Source organism: Macaca fascicularis, chromosome 5 (genome assembly GCF_037993035.2).
Source record: "Macaca fascicularis isolate 582-1 chromosome 5, T2T-MFA8v1.1".
NCBI lineage: Eukaryota > Metazoa > Chordata > Mammalia > Primates > Cercopithecidae > Macaca > Macaca fascicularis.
The window spans coordinates 59,625,500-59,650,418 of record NC_088379.1 but is presented as its reverse complement, the minus strand read 5'-3'; the positions used below and the strand labels follow the sequence as shown (position 1 = coordinate 59,650,418).

At 35.9% G+C, this 24,919-nt stretch overlaps 1 protein-coding gene across 13 annotated transcripts in view; it reads left to right on the top strand.

Moving 5' to 3' along the window:
- The window catches only part of MTHFD2L (methylenetetrahydrofolate dehydrogenase (NADP+ dependent) 2 like), a 186,423-nt gene that overhangs the window by 98,776 nt on the left and 62,728 nt on the right, over window positions 1-24,919 (top strand). For 10 of the 13 annotated variants that reach the window (XR_001490778.4, XR_010586853.1, XR_012434867.1 and 7 more), the window contains one exon: window positions 10,771-10,863. Coding sequence is in view for 9 of the 13 variants with exons in the window: in XM_065545094.1 (XP_065401166.1) it covers window positions 10,771-10,863 (93 nt within the window). In the remaining 4 variants the exon portion in view is untranslated. Of the gene's footprint in view, window positions 1-10,770; window positions 10,864-12,862; window positions 14,582-24,919 lie in introns of those variants that run through there. The other 3 variants (XR_006698220.3, XM_045392491.3, XM_074039878.1) reach the window with 1 other exon arrangement.

Sequence of the window (24,919 nt, the reverse complement as noted above, 5' to 3'; positions counted from 1 at the left end):
CCAGTGGAGGCTGCAGAACATCAAAGATTGCTGCCTGTTCTTTCCTCTAGAAGCTTCATCCCAGAGGGGCCCCTGCTAGATGCCAGCCAGAGCTCTCCTGTATGAGGTGTCTATCGACCCCTGCTGGGAGGTGTCTCCCAGTCAGGAGGCACGAGGGTCAGGGATCCACTTGAGGAGGCAGTCTGTCCTTTAGCAGAGCTCGAATGCTATGCTGGGAGATCCACTACTCTCTTAAGAGCTGGCAGGCAGGAATGTTTAAGTCTGCTGAAGCCGTACCCACAGTCACCCCTTCCCCCAGGTGCTCTGTCCCAGGGAATGAGAGTTTTATCTATAAGCCCCTGACAGGGGCTGCTGCCTTTCTTTCAGAGATGCCCTGCCCAGTGAGGAGGAATCCAGTGAGACAGTCTGGCAACAGCAGCTTTGTTGGCTCCATCTCAGTCGAACTTCCCTGTGGCTTTGTTTACACTGTGAGGGGAAACTGCCTACTTAAGCCTCAGTAATGACAGAATGCCCCCCTGCCATCCTGAACAAGCTCGAGTATCCCAGGTCAACTTCAGACTGCTTTGCTGGCAGTGAGAATTTCAAGCTAGTGGATCTTAGCTTGCTGTGCTCTGTGGGATGGGATCTGTTGAACTAGACCACTTGGCTCCCTGGCTTCAGCCCCTGCAGAGTGAACGGTTCTGTCTTGCTGGCATTCCAAGCGACACTGGGATATGAGAAAAAAACTCCTGCAGCTAGCTTGGTGACTGCCCAAACGGCCGCCCGATTTTGTGCTTGAAACCCAGGGCCCTGGTGGTGTAGGCACCTGGGGGAATCTCCTGGTCTGCAGGTTGCAAAGACTGTGGGAAAAGCATAGTACCTGGGCTGGAATGCACCGTCCCTCACATCACAGTTTCTCATAGCTTCCCTTGGTTAGGGAAGGGAATTCCTCGACCCCTTGTGCTTCCTGGGTGAGATGACACCCCACCCTGCTTCAGCTCACCTCTGTAGGCTGAACCCACTGTCTAACCTGTCCCAATGAGATGAGCCAGGTATCTCAGTTGGAAATGCAGAAATCACCCACCTTCTGCATTGATCTCGCTGGGAGCTGCAGACTAGAGCTGCTCCTATTCAGCCATCTTGCCAGTTACCTTCTTGTTACTGTTCTTAACTTAAAACTAAAAATTCCACCCTCATGAGCACATAGCAATGTTTAAAACACAATGCAAATGAGAATAGTGAAGAAAAAGGGGAGGGGAGGGCTGGAACTAAAAGTAGAGCCAAAAACTTCTACTAAAGATAGGCATATTATTAGGTCTGCATGGATATATTCCTACTGCCAAGCACACTGCATTTTATATAATGGTGCTGAATGTATGTTTGGTGAATTTATTTAATTGAGTTTAAACTAGATGTGCTATGATTGGGTCACTAATTTTATCCTGAGAACTTGTTAGCAGGAAAATAAATGACAGTTATCCAATGAATTGTCTTTAAGATTAAAAATAAACATGTGCTCAATAAAAATAAAACACTTTTCTAACATTAAAACTAAAAAAGTATTTCTCCTGAGGGATTTTATAAACAGAAAACTATAAAATAAATTGAATAATATTCATAAAATGCTTGTTAAGTTAACAAAAGGGCCACATTTTAGAGGGTAATTTCTTTTATCATTTAAGCATAGATTAAAGCTATTATTGGCAGCATTACTCTTACCTCACTAAACATTTCTTCTCATTTTCCGTTTCTGGGACATTCTTAGTCTCCCAACTTTTAAACCAGTAGTTCTCAAGCTTAGCTGCCCACTAGAATCATCAGGAGGCTTTAAAAATAGAACTGCCTATGCCCAACACAGATAAAAATTAAATCAGAATCATTAGAAGTAGAACCTGAGTGTCAGCAAGTATATTTTAGAAGACTCCATGGAAAAATCCCAGTGTGGTCAGTGTTGAGAATGATTTCTCAAGGAAACATTGGAATGACACCAGGACTTTTTTTATTCATAGCAAGTCCCTCAGTGGGCCTTTGCAGCCCTATGGCTTTAAATATCATTTCTGTCTCCTGTATGCTTTAGACCCATATAACCATGAAGCACTTGAGAACTCCAGTTGCATGGCTAATACCCATTTCAATCTTATATGCAAACCTTCACTCATAATTTTACTCCCCTTAGTTTTCCCCATCTTAATGAGTGGTACCATCAATTTTTCTGATTGATCAGTCAATCCTTGACTTCTTTCTTTCTCTCACATCCTTTGTCTAACATTAGCAATCTGTGTAAAATATGCCTGTGATATCACCACCTGGACTAATAAGATCCTAGTTGAGACAACTTCTGTTTCTCACTTGGAACACTGAAATATTTATGAACTAGTTTCCCTTCATCCACCCTTGTCCCATCTTTCATTCACAGTCTGTTTTCCACATGGTAGGTCTTGATCACCCATGTCTTCCTGTAACACCCATCACAACATGACACCAGAATAACATCCAGGTTCCTTACCATGATATGCAAGACCTTATATGGTCTGTCCCTGGGCTGTATCTCCTAAATCACTTCCTAGCATTCTCATGCCCCATCACTGCCCACTGCCCCACCATATCTGCTTTCCTGGAATATGTCTTATGTGCTCATGTCTCAGTGTCTTTGCACCTGATTTCCTTTCTTCCTGGAATACTTTTTTCCCCAAGTTACTTCCTTCAGGTTTTTGTCCAAATGTCACCTCAGGTTGCCCCTGACCACCTTACCAAAATTGCATTTAATGTCTGTAGTAGAAAGCTTATTTTTAGTTTGTTTTTATAATTTATTTATTCATTGCTTAAAGTTGCAGTAGTAGCTTGCAGAGATCAAGAAATATTCAAATCTAGAATTTTTGGCTTCATTTGTCTAAAACAGAACTCAGGCTTGTTTTTTTCCATTGCTGTTCTGTGCATGATTACTGAGTTTTCCTTCCTGTGATTTTCTCTCACTGATTTCTCCTTTAAACCAGACCATGACATGAACTAATATATTGGGAATGACTCAGATTCTCCTTATCCCGAGAAAGAGACAAAACAAAACTCTACATGTGAGGTTCTAGCTCAGATTGGTTTGCCGTTTTGCTTTACCTCCTGATTCAGGATCAGGCAGATGTTTGAAGATTTGCCTCATGGGAGAGGAAGTTGAGACTTATTTTGTGTTTCTGTTGAAGACAGATCTAGAATCATGATAGAAGCAGCAAAAAGGTAGACTTTAGCTCTTATAATGAAGAAATTTCTTACAGTCAAGACTAAGTAATATGCTCTCCTCATATTTTTCTGGAAAGTAGTTTTATCAATGGGAAAGGATACCAAAAGTATATTTAAAGGGGAATTGAAGAAGCAAAACAAATCTGTACTCACATTAACAATCTGTCTTCTCTGACACCTTCAGCTGCCCCATGCCCTTCTCAGATGGAGTAAATAATGATGCTTTTGACAACACTGTAACTTCTACCTCCTTCTAACATGAAGCCTAGCACACTGTATTATGATTCTTATTTGTGTATCTGCTTTCCATATGATAACAGAGAATTGTGTATTCTTGTTGCCTAGCATGATTCTAGTATGCTTTCTATAAATTTTTTTTTAGTCATGATTTTTAGTTCTTTATTCTTCAATAAAATGAATTATTTTCCAGAGAGAATAGTTAGAATGCTTGTGAAATCTTTCTATAATTAAAACAGAAGAATCATGTTTTCAGTGATGGCTGTAGAGTTGCAGAGGAAAACATCTTACTATAGGAGTAAAAGACACAGAACCCAGAGTTGAAAGCTGGCACATGGACAGTGCTACTCATTGCCAGTCTTACCAGGAACGTTCCTTAGGGGCTGGTTTTTTAGTTTACTCAGCAAATAACTATTTCATTCTGCTCGGAGTGAGGCTAGAGAGCCACTGAAAAAGTATATGCAAGTTTTTCAAGGGCGCGGCCAAGACACAACCAGAGAATCCTGTTTAAGGGATTTATAGGATCATTTATTGATTATTGAATAAATGAAGGTAGAGAATGGCCCAGAAATGTCCAAGAACAGTGAATTCCTCATTAAGGTAATTTCAAGCTCCCCCTCACCCACCTAAAAAAAAAATGATACTAACAAATGAAGCACATTGTGCTGTTTGTTCCAGCTTTTTTTTTTTTTTTAAATAGCAAATATTATTTGCTTCAAATTGGCATTCTGTGCTAATTACTAACAACTGTTTGCTACAATATGTTTTTTTGCATAAACTACAGAGGTAATGATAGCCTAGAAAACTGCTCAGGTGGGTCCTAGTTGATAATTCTTGGTTGAATCTAGATTTTTATACAATAAAAAAAACACATTTTGTCTCTCTATTAATTATTTATTTCTAAGAAAACTCTAAGATTCTAGAAGATAGAGTCTAAGTACAGAAGGCCCTCTGTATCTGTGGGTTCCACATCTGTGGATTCAACTGTCTATGATTAAAAATATTTAGAGAAAATAATATTAAAACAACAAAAATAATATAAAAATAGTATAAAACTGTTTACATAGCATTTACATTGTATTAGGTATTACTTATAATACCTAAGTAATAAGTAATCTAAAGATGATTTAAAGTATGTGGGAGGGTATGCATAGGTTAGATGCAAATACTATGTTATTTTATATCAGAAACTTGAGCATTTGTGGATTTTAGTATCTGCCAGTGCATCAGGGGCCCTGGAACCAGTCCCTCCCAGATACTGACAGATACTGAGGGACAACTGTATTTTATTCTTCCTGTGTCTTAGAAACTTATTATAAAACACTAGGCACAAAATAGTTACTTATAGACTCTGCTTATCTAGTTCTGTGTGATAGAAAATGAGGCCCTAGCGCACACTGTTCTCATATGTACTCTAGAAGGATATAACTGAGAGTATGAGAAAAAGTCATCTGAAGGTCAGAGATATGCATCATTCTTGAGTACCTGCTGTGACTTGCTAGTACTAGCTGCCATTGGGAAAAAGCTGAGAAGACAGAAAAAAAATAGGTGCAGCAAGCCAGAGGATTAGTTGAAGAAAATTAATGGACAATAAGAATTGAATATAGGAATGACAAGAATTTTCACATGCCAAGGAAGATGAGTTAAATAAGAATAGGTTTAACAGGAAAGCTAGGTGTCAGGACCAGGAACAGGCATTCAGGTGCTCACCAGCAAAGGTCAGAAGAGTCTGAGGTATTATTTGAACACATTTGCTTTTAGCTGTTTGGTTCACCTCTCTTCATCATCAGGTCTTCCAAATAACAGGCTGAATGCCTTTCCGTGGTTTGGTATTGGTATAGTCATAAACTCTGATCAATCAAGTTCAAATATGACTTCGATAAGTTTCCATAGACATCAACAGCCAAACTCACTGAGGAATATCAAGTTAACCTGATAGTATTGAAAAGGGAATGAAATTACCTACAAGGATTTTCCATGCAGATTGAAATTTATCCTGATATACTTTTCTTTTGCCTGAAATTTTACAGATTGTTACTTATATGTGTGTACAAATCACTGGATTTCATGTCTCTGTCAATTTCTTGATGAAATAATCAGTACCGATAGAAATGGGAAGTTTCAGTTTCATTTTGGTTTTGATTTTTTTTTTTTTTGGTGGGGATTTGGGAGGCTCTCATTTGGAATTAGAGAACACTTGAGTGAGTTGTTAAGGTATTAAGGAACCTTTTCAAATGTAGGAGACCAGGACTAAAGCAGAGATGGGTGGGTGTTTTATAACTTTGATAACCTTGAGGTGGTTGTAAATGTATACTCGACATTCTTGATGGTTTATAGTGAGTGAAAGAAAGAGAATAACCAAGGAGACTTTTAGACTTTTACTGTAAATAACTGGGCAGAAGGTGGTACCAACTAAAATAAAAAAGGCTGCTAGTTGCCTCTCATTGTTCTTCCTTTTCAAAGTTTTCCTGATTATCTTTTATTTTTCCATATTAAACTTAGTATCAAATTACATACTTCCAAAAGTCCACTTTTATTGGACTTTAATTATATTTGTAATGAATATAGGTAGAATTCTAATCTTTATGATATTAAACATTCCTATCCAAGGACATGGTTTATCTTTCTAGTTTCTTGGTCTTATCTTGGTATTATTCTGGAGATTTTCTTTTACTACATGGATTTTGCACATTTTTTGTTAAGCTTATTTTAAGTATTTTACCTTTTGTACTGCTATTATAATGGGGCCTTTTCTTACAATGTATTTTCTAAGATGTTATATATGAAAGCAATTTACTTCTGTATATTTGATTTTTACTTGATTAATTTATGGAATTATCTCAATGTTTCTTATAGTAGTCTAGTTTTTTAGATTTCTCAAATACATTTTAACTTTTATAGTTTTTTTCTAGTTTCATTTGTTTATTGTTCTTTAATTTCTGAAGTTAAATGATTCATTTTATTATTTCTGTTTTATTGATATAATAATTTGTCCACAATTTTTTTAACATATTTATTTCTATATTTACTTTATAGGATCTAATATGAAATGTCTTCATTATAAATCTTTCTAAAACTTTTGCAATTTTTTAAATTTTGACCCAGTAATTATTTAAAATAGAATTTTTAAAATCTTCCAATAGAAGGGTCTCTTTATGAAGGATATTTTTTCCGATTTTGTCAATAATTATAATTTTGTTGAGTTGTAATCAAATAAAATTATAGTCTATCTAATTATTACTTTTTGGTATTAAATTTTCTTTGTAACCAAGTTTATACCATTTGCATGAGAAGAAAATGTATTATTTTCTGCGTTTGATATAGTCATATATCTGTCATTCGCTAAGTTATTGACATTTTCTGTAGCCTTGATCTGTCATGAACGGAGAAAGTTATTCAAAAATAAATTAAACAAATACAATATATTTTGTTTCTATATGTATCTCCTGTAATTTCTGCTTATAAGAATTCTATTTCTTTTTCTTATGTATTTATTATTTTTCTATCTTTATTTGAATCACTCTTTTACTTTATAATATGTGCTTCTTTGTTTTATTTAGTGCTGACTTTTTGTTTGACAAAAAGCATTATTTTTTGGCATTTTCCTGCTACATGTTTGCTTTCAACATTTCTGAATTCTGAATAACTTTGTTTTATGTGTATAATATATATTGTATAGAATTAGCAAAACATATAATTAGATTTGGCTTTGTAAGTCAATTTGAAAATATCGTTCTTTTACATAAATGACTTAGGGAAATTTATATTTGTTTTTAAGATAAGTATATATGGTACAACTATTATTATTTTCTGTTCTGTTTATTGTTTTTTTTTTTTTTACAATTTTTTTCTTTGTGCATTTAAAAAATATTTAAGAAGGTTTTCCTTACCTTAATAATTACAACATTATATAGTACTCTTAATTCTCTATTTATTTATAGGGTGGCTACTGATACTCTAGTAAAATAAATAAATGATAAAATTTTTTATTTTCTCCCCTCATTCCATTTCTTTTGTCTCCGACCTGCTATTTGGCAGTAAAAATTATTTGAAAATATATTTTTTAATTTTTTACTTTATACTCTTAAATATTCTTATACTTTTATTATCTGGTTGGTCAGCTTTTAAACATTTGTTGATTCCTATTATTATATATTAGGGAATCAACAAACTTTCTCATCTTTGCCCTTTCTCATTCTAATTTTGTTAGTTGCATTATTTCTGCATAGTGAAAGCAAAGACCATTTACATTTGTCTGCATTTTAGTCTGTTTTGTTCTGCCATAGCAGATTATCACAGACTGGGTAATTTATGAAGAATAGAAATTTATTTCTGAACAGTTACAGAGGTTGAAAGTCCAAGATCAAGGTGCCAGCATCTGGTGAGGGCCTTCTTACTGCATCATCTCATGATGGAAGGCAGAATGGAAAGAGAGGGCAAGAGCAAGACAGAAGTGGGCTGAACTTGTTCATTTAGAAGGAACTCACTCCTGCAATAACAGCATGAATCCATTCATGAGGGCAGAGGACTGGTGTCCTAATCACCTCTTAAAGGTTTCACCTCTTAATATTGTTAGATTGCAATTCCATTTCAACATGAGTTTGGGAGAGGACAAACATTCAAACCATAGCAGTCTGTCACCCCAATCCTCACACTTTTTTAAAGTCTTGGTCCTATAATTATAATCAAAACGTTCAGCAGTCCTTTTGCTAGTTTCCTCAGACATATTTTGATTAAGTAAACCGTGTCTTTTAGCATGTTCCTTAGGAAATACTTATGGGAACAATATTTCCTGAGTTCTTGCATTTTCAAAATTGTTTGCAACTTTTAATCTTGGAGGCAGATTTGACTGGCTATAAAATCCTTTACTATCATTTTTTTACATGAATCACTTGTAGATACACAATGAGATGCCATCATCTCACACCAATCAGAATGACTATTATTTAAAAAGTTAAAAAATAACAGATTTTGGCGAGGTCGTGGAAGAAAAAGAATGTTTATACACCATTGGTGGGAGTGTAAATTAGTTCAACCCTTGTGGAAAACAGCAGGGTAATTCTTCAGAGACCTAAAAACAGAACTACCGTTGGACCCAGCAATCCCATTCCTGGGCATACACCCAAAGGAATATAAATTGTTCTATCATAGACACATACACACATTCATTGCAGCACTATTCACAGTCACAAAGACATGAAATCAACCTAAATGCCCATTAATGGTAGACTAGATAAAGAAAATGTGGTGTGTTTGTGTATATATACACACACACTACACACACACACACACACACACACACCATGGAATACTATGCAGCCATAAAAAAAGAATGAGATCACATCCTTTACAGGAACGTGGATGGCCATTATCTTTAGCAAATTAATGCAGGAACAGAAATCCAAATACTGCATGCTGTCACTTATAAGTAGGAGCTAAATGATGAGGGCAGATGGACCCAGAGAGGGGAACAACAGACACTGAGGCTTACTGGTGGGTGGAGGTTGGGAGGAGGGAGGGAATTAGGAAAACTAATTAATGGGTACTAGGCTTCATACTTTAGTGATGAAATAATCTGTACAATAAACCCTCGTGACATGAGCTTACCTATATAGCCAACTTGCACATGTACCCTTGAACTTAAAATAAAAGTTAAAAACACATAAAAATAAATAAATAAGTATTTTTGTATAATATTTGGTCATAATGTTCAACTTTTCCATGCCATTTTTTGAGTTTATTGGTACATTGCTAAGTTCTTAAATTTTTTTATCTTTATTTTGCCTTTTGTCTTGGTTCTGACACTTTTTAAATGTATCTTTTTATTGAATTTTTTAAAATTTGCATATGGTAAAATTTACTCTTTTTGGTGTGCAGTTTCATTAATTTAGACAAATGCATATAGTCATCTATTAAATTAATTAGTCTAACACCACTAGAATCAGAACAGCTTCATCACTCCCCAAATTCCCCTGGGTTTGCCCTTACATACTATCCTTTTGTTGATGCTGTGTCACATCCATTTTTATTACTCATCATTGAATGAGTTGGATGTTTTTAGATCTACTATTTACAGGACACTTCTGCTGGGGGTTAGAGGAGGTCCTGTGCAGCCTTCTGACTCCTTTATTACTTTCACAGAGTCAGATTGCTTTCTTCTAAAATAGCCCCTCTATGTAAATGTGTTCCCACCCACTCTAAACTCTACTGGGTCCCGGAAGTCTCTTCTGTCTTTATTTCTTTTCTCACTGCCCCAATTAGGAAAGCTATATTTTTTTGCACTTTGGGATAAACTTTTCATAGAAGTGTATTTTTGCAGTCAATTTCAGAGATATGCCACTGCCGGCCTTGTTGTCATTCTCCTCATTTCTTAGATGCCTTTCTCCCTGTATGGTATCTACTAATTGTTGCTTTTGGTAACTCTTAACATGTTTTTGGAGTCTGTAGAAATTAGGTCTTCCAGTTTTTCTAAAAATGGGGATCATGTAACTTTTGTTGTTTTGGTTAACTGTGTAGCATTTGCACATCTTCCAGAAGATAAGATGCAGTCTTAGCCATATTCTTACCAGAAGTCCTCTTGACTGCTCTTTACCACCAACTTTCCCTCACTCCCCTTTCATGGCTCACACTTTAAATATTGGAGTCTCTTGCCTCTCTTGTTCATTCATCACTTCCTTAAGGTTTTCATATAAAAACTTCCTGTGATGTACCTTAACCTATGACAAAAAATTTCGCTATATTCTAAATACCCACTTTCAAAGTTGGTTAGTTTTTTCCTACTATTCTTTAGCTTGGACTGCCTTTTTCTTCCTTACCTGATTGGAATACTTCTGCTCATGCATTAAGACCTAAAAAATGTATTTCCTCCTTTAGGAATCCTTCCTAGACACCTTCTCAAGACAATTAATCTCTCAGTTATGCTCCCATAATATATTTTCCCATTTTTTGTTCACTTATCTTGTTGCTTTTAGTATTTGTTTGCCTGTCATTATGAAGACAGTGAGTATCCCGTATCCTAATGTATTAACCAGTCAACACAGAATTTTCAAACTCTTTGTTTCAGGGACTCTACTCATAGCTCTCCGATGATGATCGGCACTTACCCTGATTTGGTCTCATTTGATTTTCCTTTCATTTAATTGAAGGGTACAATATTTTGGTTCCTCTTGGTTTTCTGGTCTAGCTTTTGTGCTCAATGTGATTTAGTCATGTCAAAGTATCTTTTCTACTCTTAGGAAATAAGGGAAACTCTTATAGGTTTAGAGCATTTGTAAAATTTTTAAAAGTTCAGTAATCATTGATAGAAATTTTTCTGTATTCCAGGTGATGCAACTGTGACAATAGCTCACAGATACACCCCCAAAGAACAACTGAAGATTCATACGCAGCTGGCAGATATTATCATAGTTGCTGCAGGTAAGTCCTTAGTGACTGTTATTTTTTGGAATGTCATCAGCAGAATAATTCCTGTCCTAAATGCTGACATGTTTGAAAGCTTTTTGAGAGAGTAAGGTGTATGTATGACTAACTTCTGTTGATTGGATTGTGTCTCTTGGCAATCATTGTATCAGTCCATTGTGCCTATGTTAGCATTTGTTACTTCATTATGGAAAACCCAAACAGCTTTTGGGATGACAGATTAAGCACAAGAACAATGTGCACTTTGCTAATTGCTTTGACAAACATGGTTTAACAGCATTTACAGAAAAAGGTTGGTGCAGGTAAATAATACATTATAGCTATGGAGAACAATAAAACTGGTACTTTCAAGTTGTATCAAGGAACATAGAATGTTCAGGTGAGGGTAACAGATAGTCACTATGCTGCCCTAAACACAGTCAGGCTGAAGAATTATGTTCTGAAGTCTAGACTTTAGGGGAAAAGTTGATGGATGAGACCATGTCCAAAGAAGAGTATCTGGGATAAGAATCTTTCCAAAAAAGATGACATGAAATTTGGTCTGATGAGCTGAGGATGTTTGGTCTGGAAGAAAGAAAGAATTACCTAAGGAGATACAACAACTTTTTTTTTTTTTAACATAAAGAAAAAAACTCAAGCCCAAACTTTTATAATAATAAAAGCTGCCTCAAAGTCACCAGTTCTTGAGATAGTAAGTTCCTTGTCTCTACAGTGATTAACAAAATAGATAAAAACAAGTGGGATTTCATAGAGCATTATTTGCCAACGTTTATTGGATTTTGCCCCATTTTGGTTGACAAAAAAATCATCCTCTTTCAACATTATCAAAATATTTCAATAAATTCAACAACATAGCTAAAAATTCATGTAAACAGTTGTAATTATTTTGAACATATGTTCTTTGGAGAAGGAATTACTTCTTTCTTTACTCCCTACCATTTAAAGGACCATTGTAGATAATGTCTATGTACTGAGTACTAGGTTGGGTTCATTGCATTTTAATGCTTCCTTCAATGATGAAACTCGTTCTCTATTTTAATATGTAAAAGAAAGCTTTATGAAATATATGTATATGTATACTTATATTTCATAAGATTAAATTTATTTAAATTTATTTGTGTTTTCATACAGGGTAAGTTAACAAGAAAGATATTTTAGAACATAGAAAAGGCTGGAATATGGGGCTTATGTATGGATAATTCACTTACAGATATTTGAGAGTTTATCATGTGCTCTGATTTTAATTAAACGTGTACTGTTGAATAGCAAAGATAGTACTAAATTCATTCATTCATTCAATAAATATTGGACCCTTCCTATGCAGCAGTATCTGTTTTAAATTTTAGGAATATAGCAATGAATACAAATGATGAAGTGCTAGCCCTTGTAGAACTTACATCTTAGTGGGAGAGAGAGCAAATAAACAGTAAAATATAATATCAGATAATGATAAGTGCTATAATGAAATTGGCTGAAGAAATAGTGTTTTGGGGATACTGTTTTAGATTGATTGATTGGTGAAGATCTTTTTTGGGAGGTGACCTTTTGAGTAGAGTTCTTGTCCTGGCCATTCTCCATTTGTCCACCAACCCCAGTGTTTGCCTTTCCCTGTCCTGGTCTGGCCCTGAGAGGCTGACTGATGAAGATGGACTCACCTGTGTTCCTTTGACACTGGCTCCCAACAAGGTTTGGCACTAGTAGGATATCTGAAGGAGAATAAGAGAAACGTCAAGTCATGGTGTTTCTTCTCTACTCTCTCCTTCTTCTACTCTCTTTCTCCTTTCTCCTGCATCGATAGCTTTTGCTCAGCATCCTTTCCCCTACAGCTAAGGCTCTCACCGGGCTGCAGTAACACTGTTTCTTCCCTTACCCCTACAGATCTAGGAATGGTACAAGCTTCCTCCAGTTTCTAATCTCTAAGAGTAGCAACAGCTTTTATTTTTCTCTTACCCTGGATATATCCCTGTAAAAATTATTTCATTACTGTATGTGGTAGATTCTGCTTGCCATGGAGATACTGACAGAAGCAGATCTGTATGAAGTAAAGGCACAAATCAAGAACCATTCCTGGGGAAGAGCATTCCGAGCAGAGGGAACAGCACATACCAAAGTCCTTAAGCAGGAGCATGCTTGATGTGTTCCAGAACACAGGTCTTTGAGGATTTATTATATTACTCTGATTTTACTTAAATATTAATAAATTATGAGGATACTAGCAGGAAATGTTGTTGGGAAGGTAGCCAGGGTTAGCTCATGTAGGACGTTGTTGGCATGGTTAGGATTTTGATATAAGCCAAGAACGACTGACAGCAGATCAACATGGTCTGACTTAGGTTTTAAAGGAGTGATCACACCTTTAGAAACGTGTCAGACCTTATGTCTGCAGTTGCGTCAAGAACTGACTCTAGGGGGTGAAAGTAGAAACAGAGAGGAAAGGTATTGCAATTTCATTTAACGGATCTAGATTTTGCTGTAATTTGTTTTGTATTTGAACACATAGTTTCAATCAAATTTAATAAAATATCTGATTCTTCTGTAGGCCCTTTTCTGGAACCTAGAATGTGTACATGACTGCAGGAACAATAATTGGCTCCTAATAGAGTAAAAATAGAAATGTTCTTTTTCCCAGAAAAAAAAAAAATCAGTAAGCTGGTACAGATAACCATACCACATTTCCTCTTTTTCTGAGAAATTATATTTGGGTGATATCAAATGCAAATTTTTGAACTGCATTGACAGAAGTCAGGCATGTTTAGAGAATTAGTAAACTTTTTCAGACCACAGATCAACATTAAGTGAAATAGTGTTTCAGCTACTGATGCCTTCATGGCAGATAAATACTATACTGATTTCTTTTTATAGACACTTGTGTTCACACACAAGACACAGAATTTGTTGAGTAAAGAGGAATTTGAATGCTCATCTTTATCCATTTCTAACCTTAGGCAGAATGAAGTTTACATTATCCTTAAAAGGTATTATTTGACTAATGTTAACAACTTATACAGAATATTTGACAATTACCCTTAGATAACATTTATCAAATATAATATTGAATGAATATTTTATGCTAGTGGAGGAAAATGTCTCAGCATGCCTTCCTACTCATGGTTTGTTTTATTATTATGACAAATGGCACATGGGTGGTCACAATCCACTTGCAAGAAACACTGATATTCTCTTGTGATTAAGTCAAAGCTTACACCATAATGCCAACACTGTTGTCCTCCTTGAGTTTATCCTCTAGCTTCATTTGTAAAGACCTAAATCAGCATTGAGTCCAGATATTTAAAAAGAAGACAGGAAAAGGAAAAGAAAAGGAAAATAAAGGAAGAGAGGGACAAGGAAGACTCAAGCCTATATAAAATAAACAAGACAGAAGCCAGGAGGTACTCAAGCCTCTAGGTGTGGTGGGTGTTGAGGCTCTCCCACAACCATCCCGTGAGGGTATTTTCTTACCACCAGAGGGCGCCAGTCAGGTGAGCCGCTACTTTAGATGTAGCCAAGTTGGCCACACACCATCCTAATCCTAGTTAGAAGACATTTTAAACAAAGGCAGTGGGAACAAGTCCTGTTCCTTGCTTTTTTATTTCACCTTTAATGCCTCTTACTAAATACAAAAGTATGTTGAACGTAGAAGACAGATTTGTATATAGTTCTGCAGTCTTCTTGAAGAAATAAATATTTAGCCAATGGGAAATTTAGGGCCAGAAAATTGAGAATTTATAAGAAATAACTAAAGACTGCTATATGTCCAGTTAATTAATAATCACCTGGAAAAGTTAGGGATAAAACATGTAGATATTTATAAATTATAGAAAAAAATGTGAGTTAATATAAAAAAGAAATCCCATATAACCAGACAATAGGAATAAAGTATTACCAGAATGACCATATCATGCATTGTGTGTGGGAAATAAACAAATACAAATAGCAGTGGGTATTTAAAAAGGAGATAGTGATCTAATGGCAGAGGTAGCCAGAACGGGGAGGGCTAGATCACTGTCATAATGAGAATGTCAGCATATATGGAAACAACCTCATCTAGGAGAACTCAGAGTAGAAGGAGGAGGATTGCGTGATATATATCAGAAAGAATAATGTCTGAGACATGAGAATGAAGAATGTGGTGATGAAATCTTGATGCGAGCTTGAAAAAAGTAAAAGAGGAAATCCTGTGTGAAGATCCTGAGACATGAATAATATTAGCTTATGTTAATATTAATGTCATCCCTCCAGTTTCTCATAGTACTAATCCTACAGGCTTAACTATATATCACTCACCTTTTTAAACTTGCCCCCCAAAATTGAGATTTAGACTCAGTTAGCAGCTTAGATCTGCAGAATCAGACCCTGTCACACTATGCAATTAGAAGTAAGAAGCTTCAAGTCCCTACTCAAAGCCACATCTCTGAGTTCACAGAGAGAGTTAACAAGTTTCCAGGGTACTTTAGTGTACCATGGTTATAGCACATAGTACCTGTTTATAGTTGTTATCTTCATCAGACTACAGCAGGGAAAGGGCTGTTTTTTTTGTTTGTTTGTTTGTTTTTTAAGTTTGCTAGGTACGTACTTAGAACAATATGTAACACATAGTGGTTGCCCAATAAATGTGAGCTGTGTTGATTTTGAGATTATAACTAAAATAAGGACTTTTTCAAATTGATACACATTTAGTCGATATATTTTAAATATAATATAATTTTTTTAAGATGGAATTATTCTAGTTGTTGGATTTACATAGTGTAGCATTATTTTTGGGAACTACCAGATATTTCCAGTTGGTCATAAAGTAGTTGCTAAAGCAATAAAAAGTGAAATATTCATTAATGAAAGAGTAGTTCATGTCATTAAGTGTATGAATGGAGTGATTTAAGTGTAAATGTTAAGATTAAGAAATGATGGGAAAGGGGGCTGCGCACAGTGGCTTACACCTGTAATCCTAGCACTTTGGGAGGCTGAGATGGGTGGATTGCCTGTGATCAGGAGTTCAAGACCAGCCTGGCCAACATGGTGAAACCCTGTCTCTACTAAAAATACAAAAATTAGCCAGGTATGGTGGTGGGTGCCTGTAATCCCAGCTACTCAGGACGCTGAGGCAGGAGAATCGTTTGAACCTGGGAGGCAGAGGTTGCAGTGAGCCGAGATCACACCACTGCACTCCAGCCTGGACAACAGAGCAAGACTCGGTCTCAGAAAGAAAAAAGAAATTACAGGAAAGGTGAAGAAAGAGTAAAGAGACTATTACTGACATCTAAAGCACAGTCAGAGTATTGGATGGTTGAAAGGGGAGGAGCAGTTTAGGGAAAGGCTAAATCAGCTTTGTACAAGCTACTGATGAAGAAGGGAAAGCTGGCCAGTATCAGTTCTAAGATCATCCTGGAGATCATTGGGCTTTGTCATATCTCATGCTGTGAGGAAACTGTAGGCTATCCTAAGTCTGTAAAATTCTAGGAATCTTCATTATTCAGCAGGATAGGCAAGTTTTTTTTGACATTGTCCACATTACCCTCCACCCATCTGAGTAAACTCTGAAACTACCTATATTCAGGAAATGAGCTGCTGAGTCAATGCCACTTGCATGTCAAGCTCTGGATGCAGTGTCACGGTGGTGAAAGCTGGCGTTTTTGGCCACTAAACCATCCCTTCCAGCGTGATGAATGAACCTTCACAGTTGTAACTTTAGAGTCTCTATTGCAACACTTTTAATGACAGATACCATGATATAAAACAGGATAAATGGGCAATTTAGTAATTCAGAATATTCATACTTACTTGTCATAAAGTACAAAGTGACCAACTAATTTCCTTTCACCACTTCTCCAATCATATTATCAAGTCTTAGAAACGCTTCCATCAAACATTATCCTAGGGCTCAATAGGGTTTTCCCCCGGGTGTATTTCCTCCTCCTTGAAACAGGACTTGTAATTTTCAGGAAACCAGGACATTGAGAAGTTCCAAGGGGTGGGGCGTGGAAATAGCTCCACCATCCCCACAGCTCATGCAACCCGGGAGTGGAACTTGCTCACTTACAGCCCTGAGTGCTTCCTGAGTGATGCCAGCACATTTCATGGCTTCACTCATGCTATTGTCCTTTCTGTATCTCACTTCTTATTTCGTTATTGTCCAGCTTGTCCTCTTTTGCTAGCCTCTGCTACTCCACTTACGAGTTCCTTCCCTCCTTCCTAAAAGTTGCCATTATTTTCATGGTACAGAGTAGTGAAAATGCACAGGCCTTTCTAAAGTAAGAATTTCGGGATTTAAATTCCAGCTCTGAGGCTTGCTAATTGTGAGCTTGTTCTCATCTCTGAATCTCAATTCAGAGATGTGATTTCAATGATAATAATAAAAATAACCTTTCATAGCAATGTCTACTTTATATGTTTGATCTTAACTATGCTGATCTAAGTAGAATTTCCCATGTCTAAAATGATGCCTTTTACTTATTGAAAGGCATTTTAGTGTGGTTTATGTGTAATACCAAGTACAGAATATTTAACACTTCTCAAAAAAAAAAATTTTGCATAGTGCAATCAAGCTAGCCCATCCATGTAAAGAGCACAGCACAGTGCCCAGTATATGGCAAATATTCAGTAAGTGTTATGTGTTAATGTATTCTATGTTAGGCATTGCATGTGAATATTTAAACAATTTAGAAATGATAAATCAGTTGATTATTAAGCCACAACTAAACTAAAAGAATATACTTCTTGGTTGCTTTAGATACTAATATAGTATCAGAGTAGAGTAGTTATTATAAGTATAAATAAATTAAGAAGTGACTTACACATGAGGGACCAACTTTATAGAAACTTTATTTTTACACTTAAGATGTATGGCTTCTCAGGATGACATCAGCACTTGTTCATAGATGTGTATTCTGTTGTTCCCTGGATGAATTCCTTATTGCCTCTCCCTCCTTTGGAACAACCTGACTTTGAGAGGGGAGACAGGGAAGGTTGAGGCACTTAGATGAAAGGGATTTTTTTCTCTCAGACCTTTATCCGCCCTCCCAGTCTCCCTCCTTCTCTGTTTCTACCTCATCTTCCCACCTCAGTCTATTCTGGCCCTCACAACCCAGGCCCAAAGCCTAAGTTACTAAGTAAGCAAAGCTCCCCTGGTCTGCAGTGAACTTTGTCAATACCTGAGAGGGCAGCTTGACTACTGATACTTTTCTTGGTGTCAGCAATACATCCTTACTGCAAAGACTTAGAAAACTTGGACAATAGAGAGGGAGGGAAAGAACCTTAATCCCAACCAAAGTGAAATATGGTAAACAATTTGATGTTTGACCTTGTAATGTTTTATATTTATACACGGATCTAAATATTTAAATAATTATTTTGCCTTGTATATACTGTTTGTATTTAGCAGCTCTACACTGTATACATGTTTCTTTATAAAATGCTTTCTTCCAAAACAGACTTCTTCTAATGACTCCATAGTATTGAGCGCTATGGATATACTATAATTTATTTATTCGGTTCTTGACTGTTGGACATTTAGATTGTTCCCTGAGTTTTACTGTTACGATAATGAAGCAAACAGCTGTAAACATCTTAGATTATTTGTACAAGTAACCTATAATATTTATCATATTGGTCTTAAGTTTATTTTCTTAGTAATTGTTACTTATATTCTAAAAACTAATGAACATTTAAGCTTGGTGTATGATAAAAGCTCACATGTGTATTTAATATTAAAGCATATTTCATACCTTACCTGTGCATTTATGTAAAGTTTTAATAGAAAGAGGAGATAGATTTGTCTCGTTTGTAACCCATTCTCTAGGCCTTTTATCATTACCAATCAGTATACTATGAAGCTCTAGATCCTTATCTTTCCACAAGAGAAGATAGAAGCCTGGTGTATGGGGAAAGGGACTCAAATATGAAGTAGGGTGTCGTATCAAAAGAAACATGGTCTTTAAAGTAAGGAGGATTTGGTTTTAAATTCAATTTTAACTTTAAAAATCACATCTAACTCTCTGGGCTTTATTTTCAGCTATTGCAAAATGGAGGTAGTAATACTAGTGTTTATAAACTGTCATAAGGATTACATGCTTAGCACATAATGGCTACTAAGTGAATGTAGTTTCCCTTCCCTTCGTTCTCCTATTGTGTGGTGAACCTATCACTAAAATTACAATATGTTTTAAATGAAAATATGTAAAAATGTATTATCTATTACGAAAAGTCTTTGTCTTTAACTTTCTGATACTTTGGTAATACAGACTGTACAAAAACGTGTACAAACTTTTATCTGTTTCCTTGATGCTCATTAGCCTCAAATAAGCAAAAACATTTTCCCAAGATTGATCACCTCAGAACCATCCCAAAGTTTTATTTTTTTTCTTCATTTGCTGAGACCCTTGCATTTTTCTCCTCAACTTGTTCTAATTACAGAGACTTTTGAAAAGGGGGGTTTAATCTTTTCATCTCTAGGTGTTTTCAATCTATGGTATTAGTACATGGTTAGCTGAGGTTGATTTTTTTTTCTTTTGAGGCTGTTCTCTCAACACACATATATATATGTGTGTGTATGTGTATATATATATGTATATACATATGTGTATATATTATATGTGTGTGTGTATATATATACTACTTCTGATTTTTCATGAGTAAAACAAGCATTGATAGCAATATCCAAAAAAACTTCAGTAAAGAACAGTTTAGATCAAAGATATTTCACTGTGGAGAATTACAGACTTCCTTGGAAATATACTTTAGATGGTCAAATGATACATCATTTAAACTTAATTCTACTTGGGTCCATGCATGTATAACATGGGCTTAGGAAGAAGTGAGGTTCCTCCTTTCAAGTTATGTCTGTAGCTTTTAATATTATCACTTTGTTATATTTTTATGTCAGGTCTTTAAAAGGTTTATATTAGGAAATATTTAAATATACCCAAAAGTGTATAAAAAGAACATTAATAAAAATGTTAACACTTATCAGTACCTAAATTTGTCAGATATGAATACTATGTATATTTTCATTCTACCTGTTTTATATTTCTATAACTTGCTTTGTTTTGATTAATGTTATGACTTGAAAATTTGCCCATGCTAATAGATGTAGCACTCAATTGCTCAATAATACTCAATTGCTGAGTATCCATTTTCTGTTGATGAATATACATGTTATTTCCAATTTATTGCTATTATGAACAGTTCTGTAATGTTTAAGTTTATACATATTTTCTTGAAGACTTATTCATTCATCTATCCAACAAATACTATTTTTGCCACTGGTATATATTAGGCCATATAGCAGGCAATAGAAAAAAATATATATATAAATTTGGTTCAGCTCTTGAGAAGTCCAGACACTAGTACACTAGTAGAGGAGAAAGATGTACAAACAAATTAGTGTAATACAGCTTGCCAGTGCAATATTAGATATATGTGTGTATACATATGTATATGTCTGTCTAGAAAAGGAGCCTCTGTGTGTGTGTGTGTGTGTGTGTGTGTGTCTGTGTGTGTGTGTGTGTGTAAGAGGCACAGATAGGTTGAGAGAGAAAAACAGAGACAGAGAGAGAGCATCATTGGAGAGGTTTTCCTCTGACTCTGAAGAGTAAATGAATGAGTTGGGTTCCATCCCACAGAATGAACAGAAATTCACTATACAGAATAAAAGGTAATGAGACTTCTGGAAGCTTAGAGCTATAAAATCCTATGCATATAGCAAAGAAAATATTTACTCTTTCAGAATGACAGGTGCCTGTGTGTGATTTGTGAAAGATGAAGCATAACATTTAGGAAAAACCAGACATCATAATAAATTTAAAAAAATTAATTTTATCCTGTAGGTCATGAGCAACCTTTAAATAATTAGAAGCACTGGAATAACTTCATATTTGAATTTTAGAAAGATCACTTGGATAGCCCCTGTGCGGGGATAAAACTAGAAGTAGCATTGATGTGGTTCTACAGTAATACAGGAGTAGATGAAAGTGAGAAGGAAAAACAGGAAGGAAAGACTTACCGGCTTTAGAGACTAAGTATATGGTGTTGCCATTAACAAGGAAGGGCATATAGAAAGGAAGCAAGGTTTGGGAGACATAAAGATGAGTGGGTGGGAGGAGATAATTAATTCAATGTGAACGTGTTGAGTTGATGACACTAGGTGTTATATTCAGGCGGAAAAGTCCAGGAGAGGGATGAGATATGTCGGCGTGGGGTTTGGGAGAGAGCTCTGTTCTGGAGTGGTAATTTTGGAAGTCATTAATATCCGGGGTATTGGACACAAATGCATGGATAAAACCATCTAGAATAAGTCTGTTTATAGTGCATGGACTGAATTTCTGTTTCAGATATATTTGAAGTGTTTTGGTTGACATGGTTACTTCTATAACATTGCCTTCTTTCTTCTGTATAACTAGTGCCAATGACAGCCTATTCTTATTCCAGCATTGACTTTGATTGTATAAGAAAAAACTGGTATTTTTTTGAAGCTTTGTTGTTTCATACCTGTTGTTCTTTTGTAACCCCAACCTTTATCACCTTTAAAGCATTGTTTGAGCAACATGAGAGAATGTATTTGATAAACCAAAATGTACCATATAGTGGAGACAAAATTGTGTCCTGAAAATAAAATGATGGACTTAACTTCATAAATATTAAATTTTTTTCATGTAAAAGATTAAATTTAACTTCTTTAATGTAATGTAAACTTCTTTAATAAATGTTTCCAGCAGGCTGAATTTTTTGTTTATGCTTGCATTTGTAGTCTTTGCATAGTGGATTTACTGTGACCATCTAATGCTCAGTTAATTTCCATTATCTGACTTGTCCAGGTTACCAATTTGACCTGATTTTTACAGTTTTATTGCTCACAGCCTATTGTATCTTCACAGCATTTTTTTCTGTGACCAACAGCCTGATTTTAGTAACTCTGGATTTCCCATGTCCATTATTTGATTATGTTAATGCTTTCTAAAGCACAAATAAATTGTTTTCTCAATCCCTTATGCCTTGATTATTTGATTTCTAAACCAAATTGCCTAAATTTTGCTTGAAACATCTATTGACTTATTCACTCTTATTCTTTAAAAACTAGGACCTCAAAATGAAAGTTCTGCATGCTATGGATGTGCTTGGTAGATTTTTCTAGCCATCCAGTGTATTCCCTATGGTCTTACCTTGTCCTTTATTCCTTCACACTTGTGGTGACCATTCAACTTCCCTGAGTCTCTGGTCAGGGAAGGCAACTTATGACATGCCAGAGTCTACATTGCTACTATGGATTGAAAGCTTTCTCTCTCTAGCTCAGTCACGCCAGTAAACGATTATCTCCGCATGAAAAACAGGATAGACTTTAAATATCTAATAAAGAGTGGTGTGTAACGCACATATATTTTTCCTAGCATGTCAGTAGATGATTTAAAATCATGCTTTAAGTTTTATGTGCCTTTTGGGATATGTCCCATGAATATTATCACTCACTTCCTCAACAGACTCCAATACATGCTATCTGAACCTACACCAAAGAGGAGGTATAAAGCATTTTTCCCCACCGTACTTTCAGTGGATGTACCTCTTTTTAGTTTTTTTTTTTAAATAAACCTTACTTTGTATGGGATTATATGAAGTTGTACTATATAGTTGTTAAAAAACCGTTTAATAATATCCATGTCAGGCATAAAATATGCCTTTACATTTTGTAAAATTTAAATATGTTGTGGTAGCATGGGATGACAAGGGTGCTGTCATATAAAGTATAAAAGTCCTCACTCAAAAATCATATTGTGAAGTATACAAAATAATAAAAAGGAGAAGGAAGAAGGAAATACAAAGAAAGGACCTACATGACATATGTGATGAGTAGGGAATAGTAAGAATTATAGTAGGACAGCACTGGAGTGAAATCCACTGTTCTGTGATCTCCAGCAGCCAGGACCATGTCTTATTTATATTTGTGTTTCTTGTACCTGGTTAAGAACCTGGGCTTTAGGACTAGAAAACTCACTGTTCAATGAATGAATTCCTTTCTTCAGAAGTCAAGTGCTTAACCGGTCAGGCACCATGGCTCAAGCCTATAATCCCAACATTTTGGGAGGCCAAGATGGGCAGATCATTTGAAGTCAGGAGCTCAAGACCAGGCTGACCAACATGGTGAAACCCATTCTCTATGAAAAATACAAAAATTAGCTGGGCATGGTGGTGCACACCTGTAATCTCAGCTACTTGAGAGGCTGAGGCACGAGAATCGCTTGAGAGAATGGCTTCAACCCGGGAGGCAGAGGTTGCAGTGAGCCGAGATCATGCCACTGCACTCCTGCCTGGGTGACAGAGTGAGACTTTGGGGGGAAAAAAAAAAGTCAAGTGCTTATCTTGGTCTTAGTTTAAGCTTTTTTCCTAGAAGGTAAGGAAGGTCTTCATAGGGGGAGATGATCCTTTCAGGACTCATTCAGCCTTAGATTCTCTTTCATACCTTGTTTGGGGCTGTTCCACTTCATGAAAGCTTAATATGGCATTGCATCAGCACCACTGACTCAGAGCTTGCACCTGCAGAGTTCAAAGAAAGGTAGGGAAGAGGCAAAGAAACAACTGAGAAATTACTGTCTTCAATGAAAAAACTAGAAAATACCATTGCTTTACTTTCTACTATGGGTAGGAATATAAGCCTTTCTATAGGTGAAGTCATCATTCCAATAGTGTTTTCAGAGCATGGTATTGTCGAATGTCTGTTCCAGACATGTGTTGACTATCAGAAAGTGAAACAATTTTATTAAATCTATAGTCATTATTAGTTGTGTCATTTAAATAGCATCAGCATACCTAATTAATACCTAGGAAAATTAATATTTAAAAAATGTAATGATCAAAATGTTACATGTCAGTGCTTATGTAATAATCCACACAGAGGTGGTGTTTGAAATGTACTTTGGAGACTCTGACGGAGCACCTGGCTACCTGCTTTAGGTGTGGCTTTGGTTCTGAAGGAGAGCAGTGAGAAGGAAGGAATGTGTATTGGTGGTGTCTGTGGCAACACCAATATATCTGTGGTGTCTTCTAAGGCAACTTTCTATGAAAGGCCTTTCGTTTTACTCATTTATGTAATTAAAGACTTAAATGTTAGACCTAAAACCATAAAAACCCTAGAAGAAAACCTAGGCAATACCATTCAGGACATAGGCATGGGCAAGGATTTCATGACCAAAACACCAAAAGCAATGACAACAAAAGCTAAAATAAACAAACGGGATCTAATTAAACTAAAGAGCTTCTGCACAGCAAAAGACACTGTCATCAGAGTGAACAGGCAACCTACAGAATGGGAGAAAATTTTTGCAATCTACCTTTCTGACAAAGGGCTTATATCCAGAATCTGCAAGGAACTTAAACAAATTTACAAGAAAAAAGCAACCACATCAAAAGGTGGACAAAGGATATGAACAGACACTTCTCAAAAAAAGACATTTATGCAGCCAACAGACACATGAAAAATGCTCATCATCACTGGTCATCAGAGAAGTGCAAATCAAAACCACAATGAGATGCCATCTCACACCAGCTAGAATAGTGATTATTAAAAAATCAGGAAACAACAGATGCTGGAGAGGATATGGAGAAATAGGAACACTTTTACACTGTTGGTGGGAGTGTAAACTAGTTCAACCATTGTGGAAGGCAGTGTGACAATTCCTCAAGGATCTAGAACCAGAAATAAGATTTGACCCAGCAATCCCATTACTGGGTATATACCCAAAGGATTATAAATTATAAATCATGCTACTATAAAGACACATGCACACGTATGTTCGTTGCGGCAGTATTCACAATAACAAAAAATTGGAACCAACCCAAATGTCCATCAATGATAGACTGGATTAAGAAAATGTGGCACATATACACCATGGAATACTATGCAGCCATAAAAAAGGATGAGTTCATTTTCTTTACAGGGATATGGATGTAGCTGGAAACCATCATTCTGAGCAAACTATCACAAGGACAGAAAACCAAACACTGCATGTTCTCACTCATAGGTGGGAACTGAACAATGAGAACACTTGGACACAGGATGGGGAACATCACACCC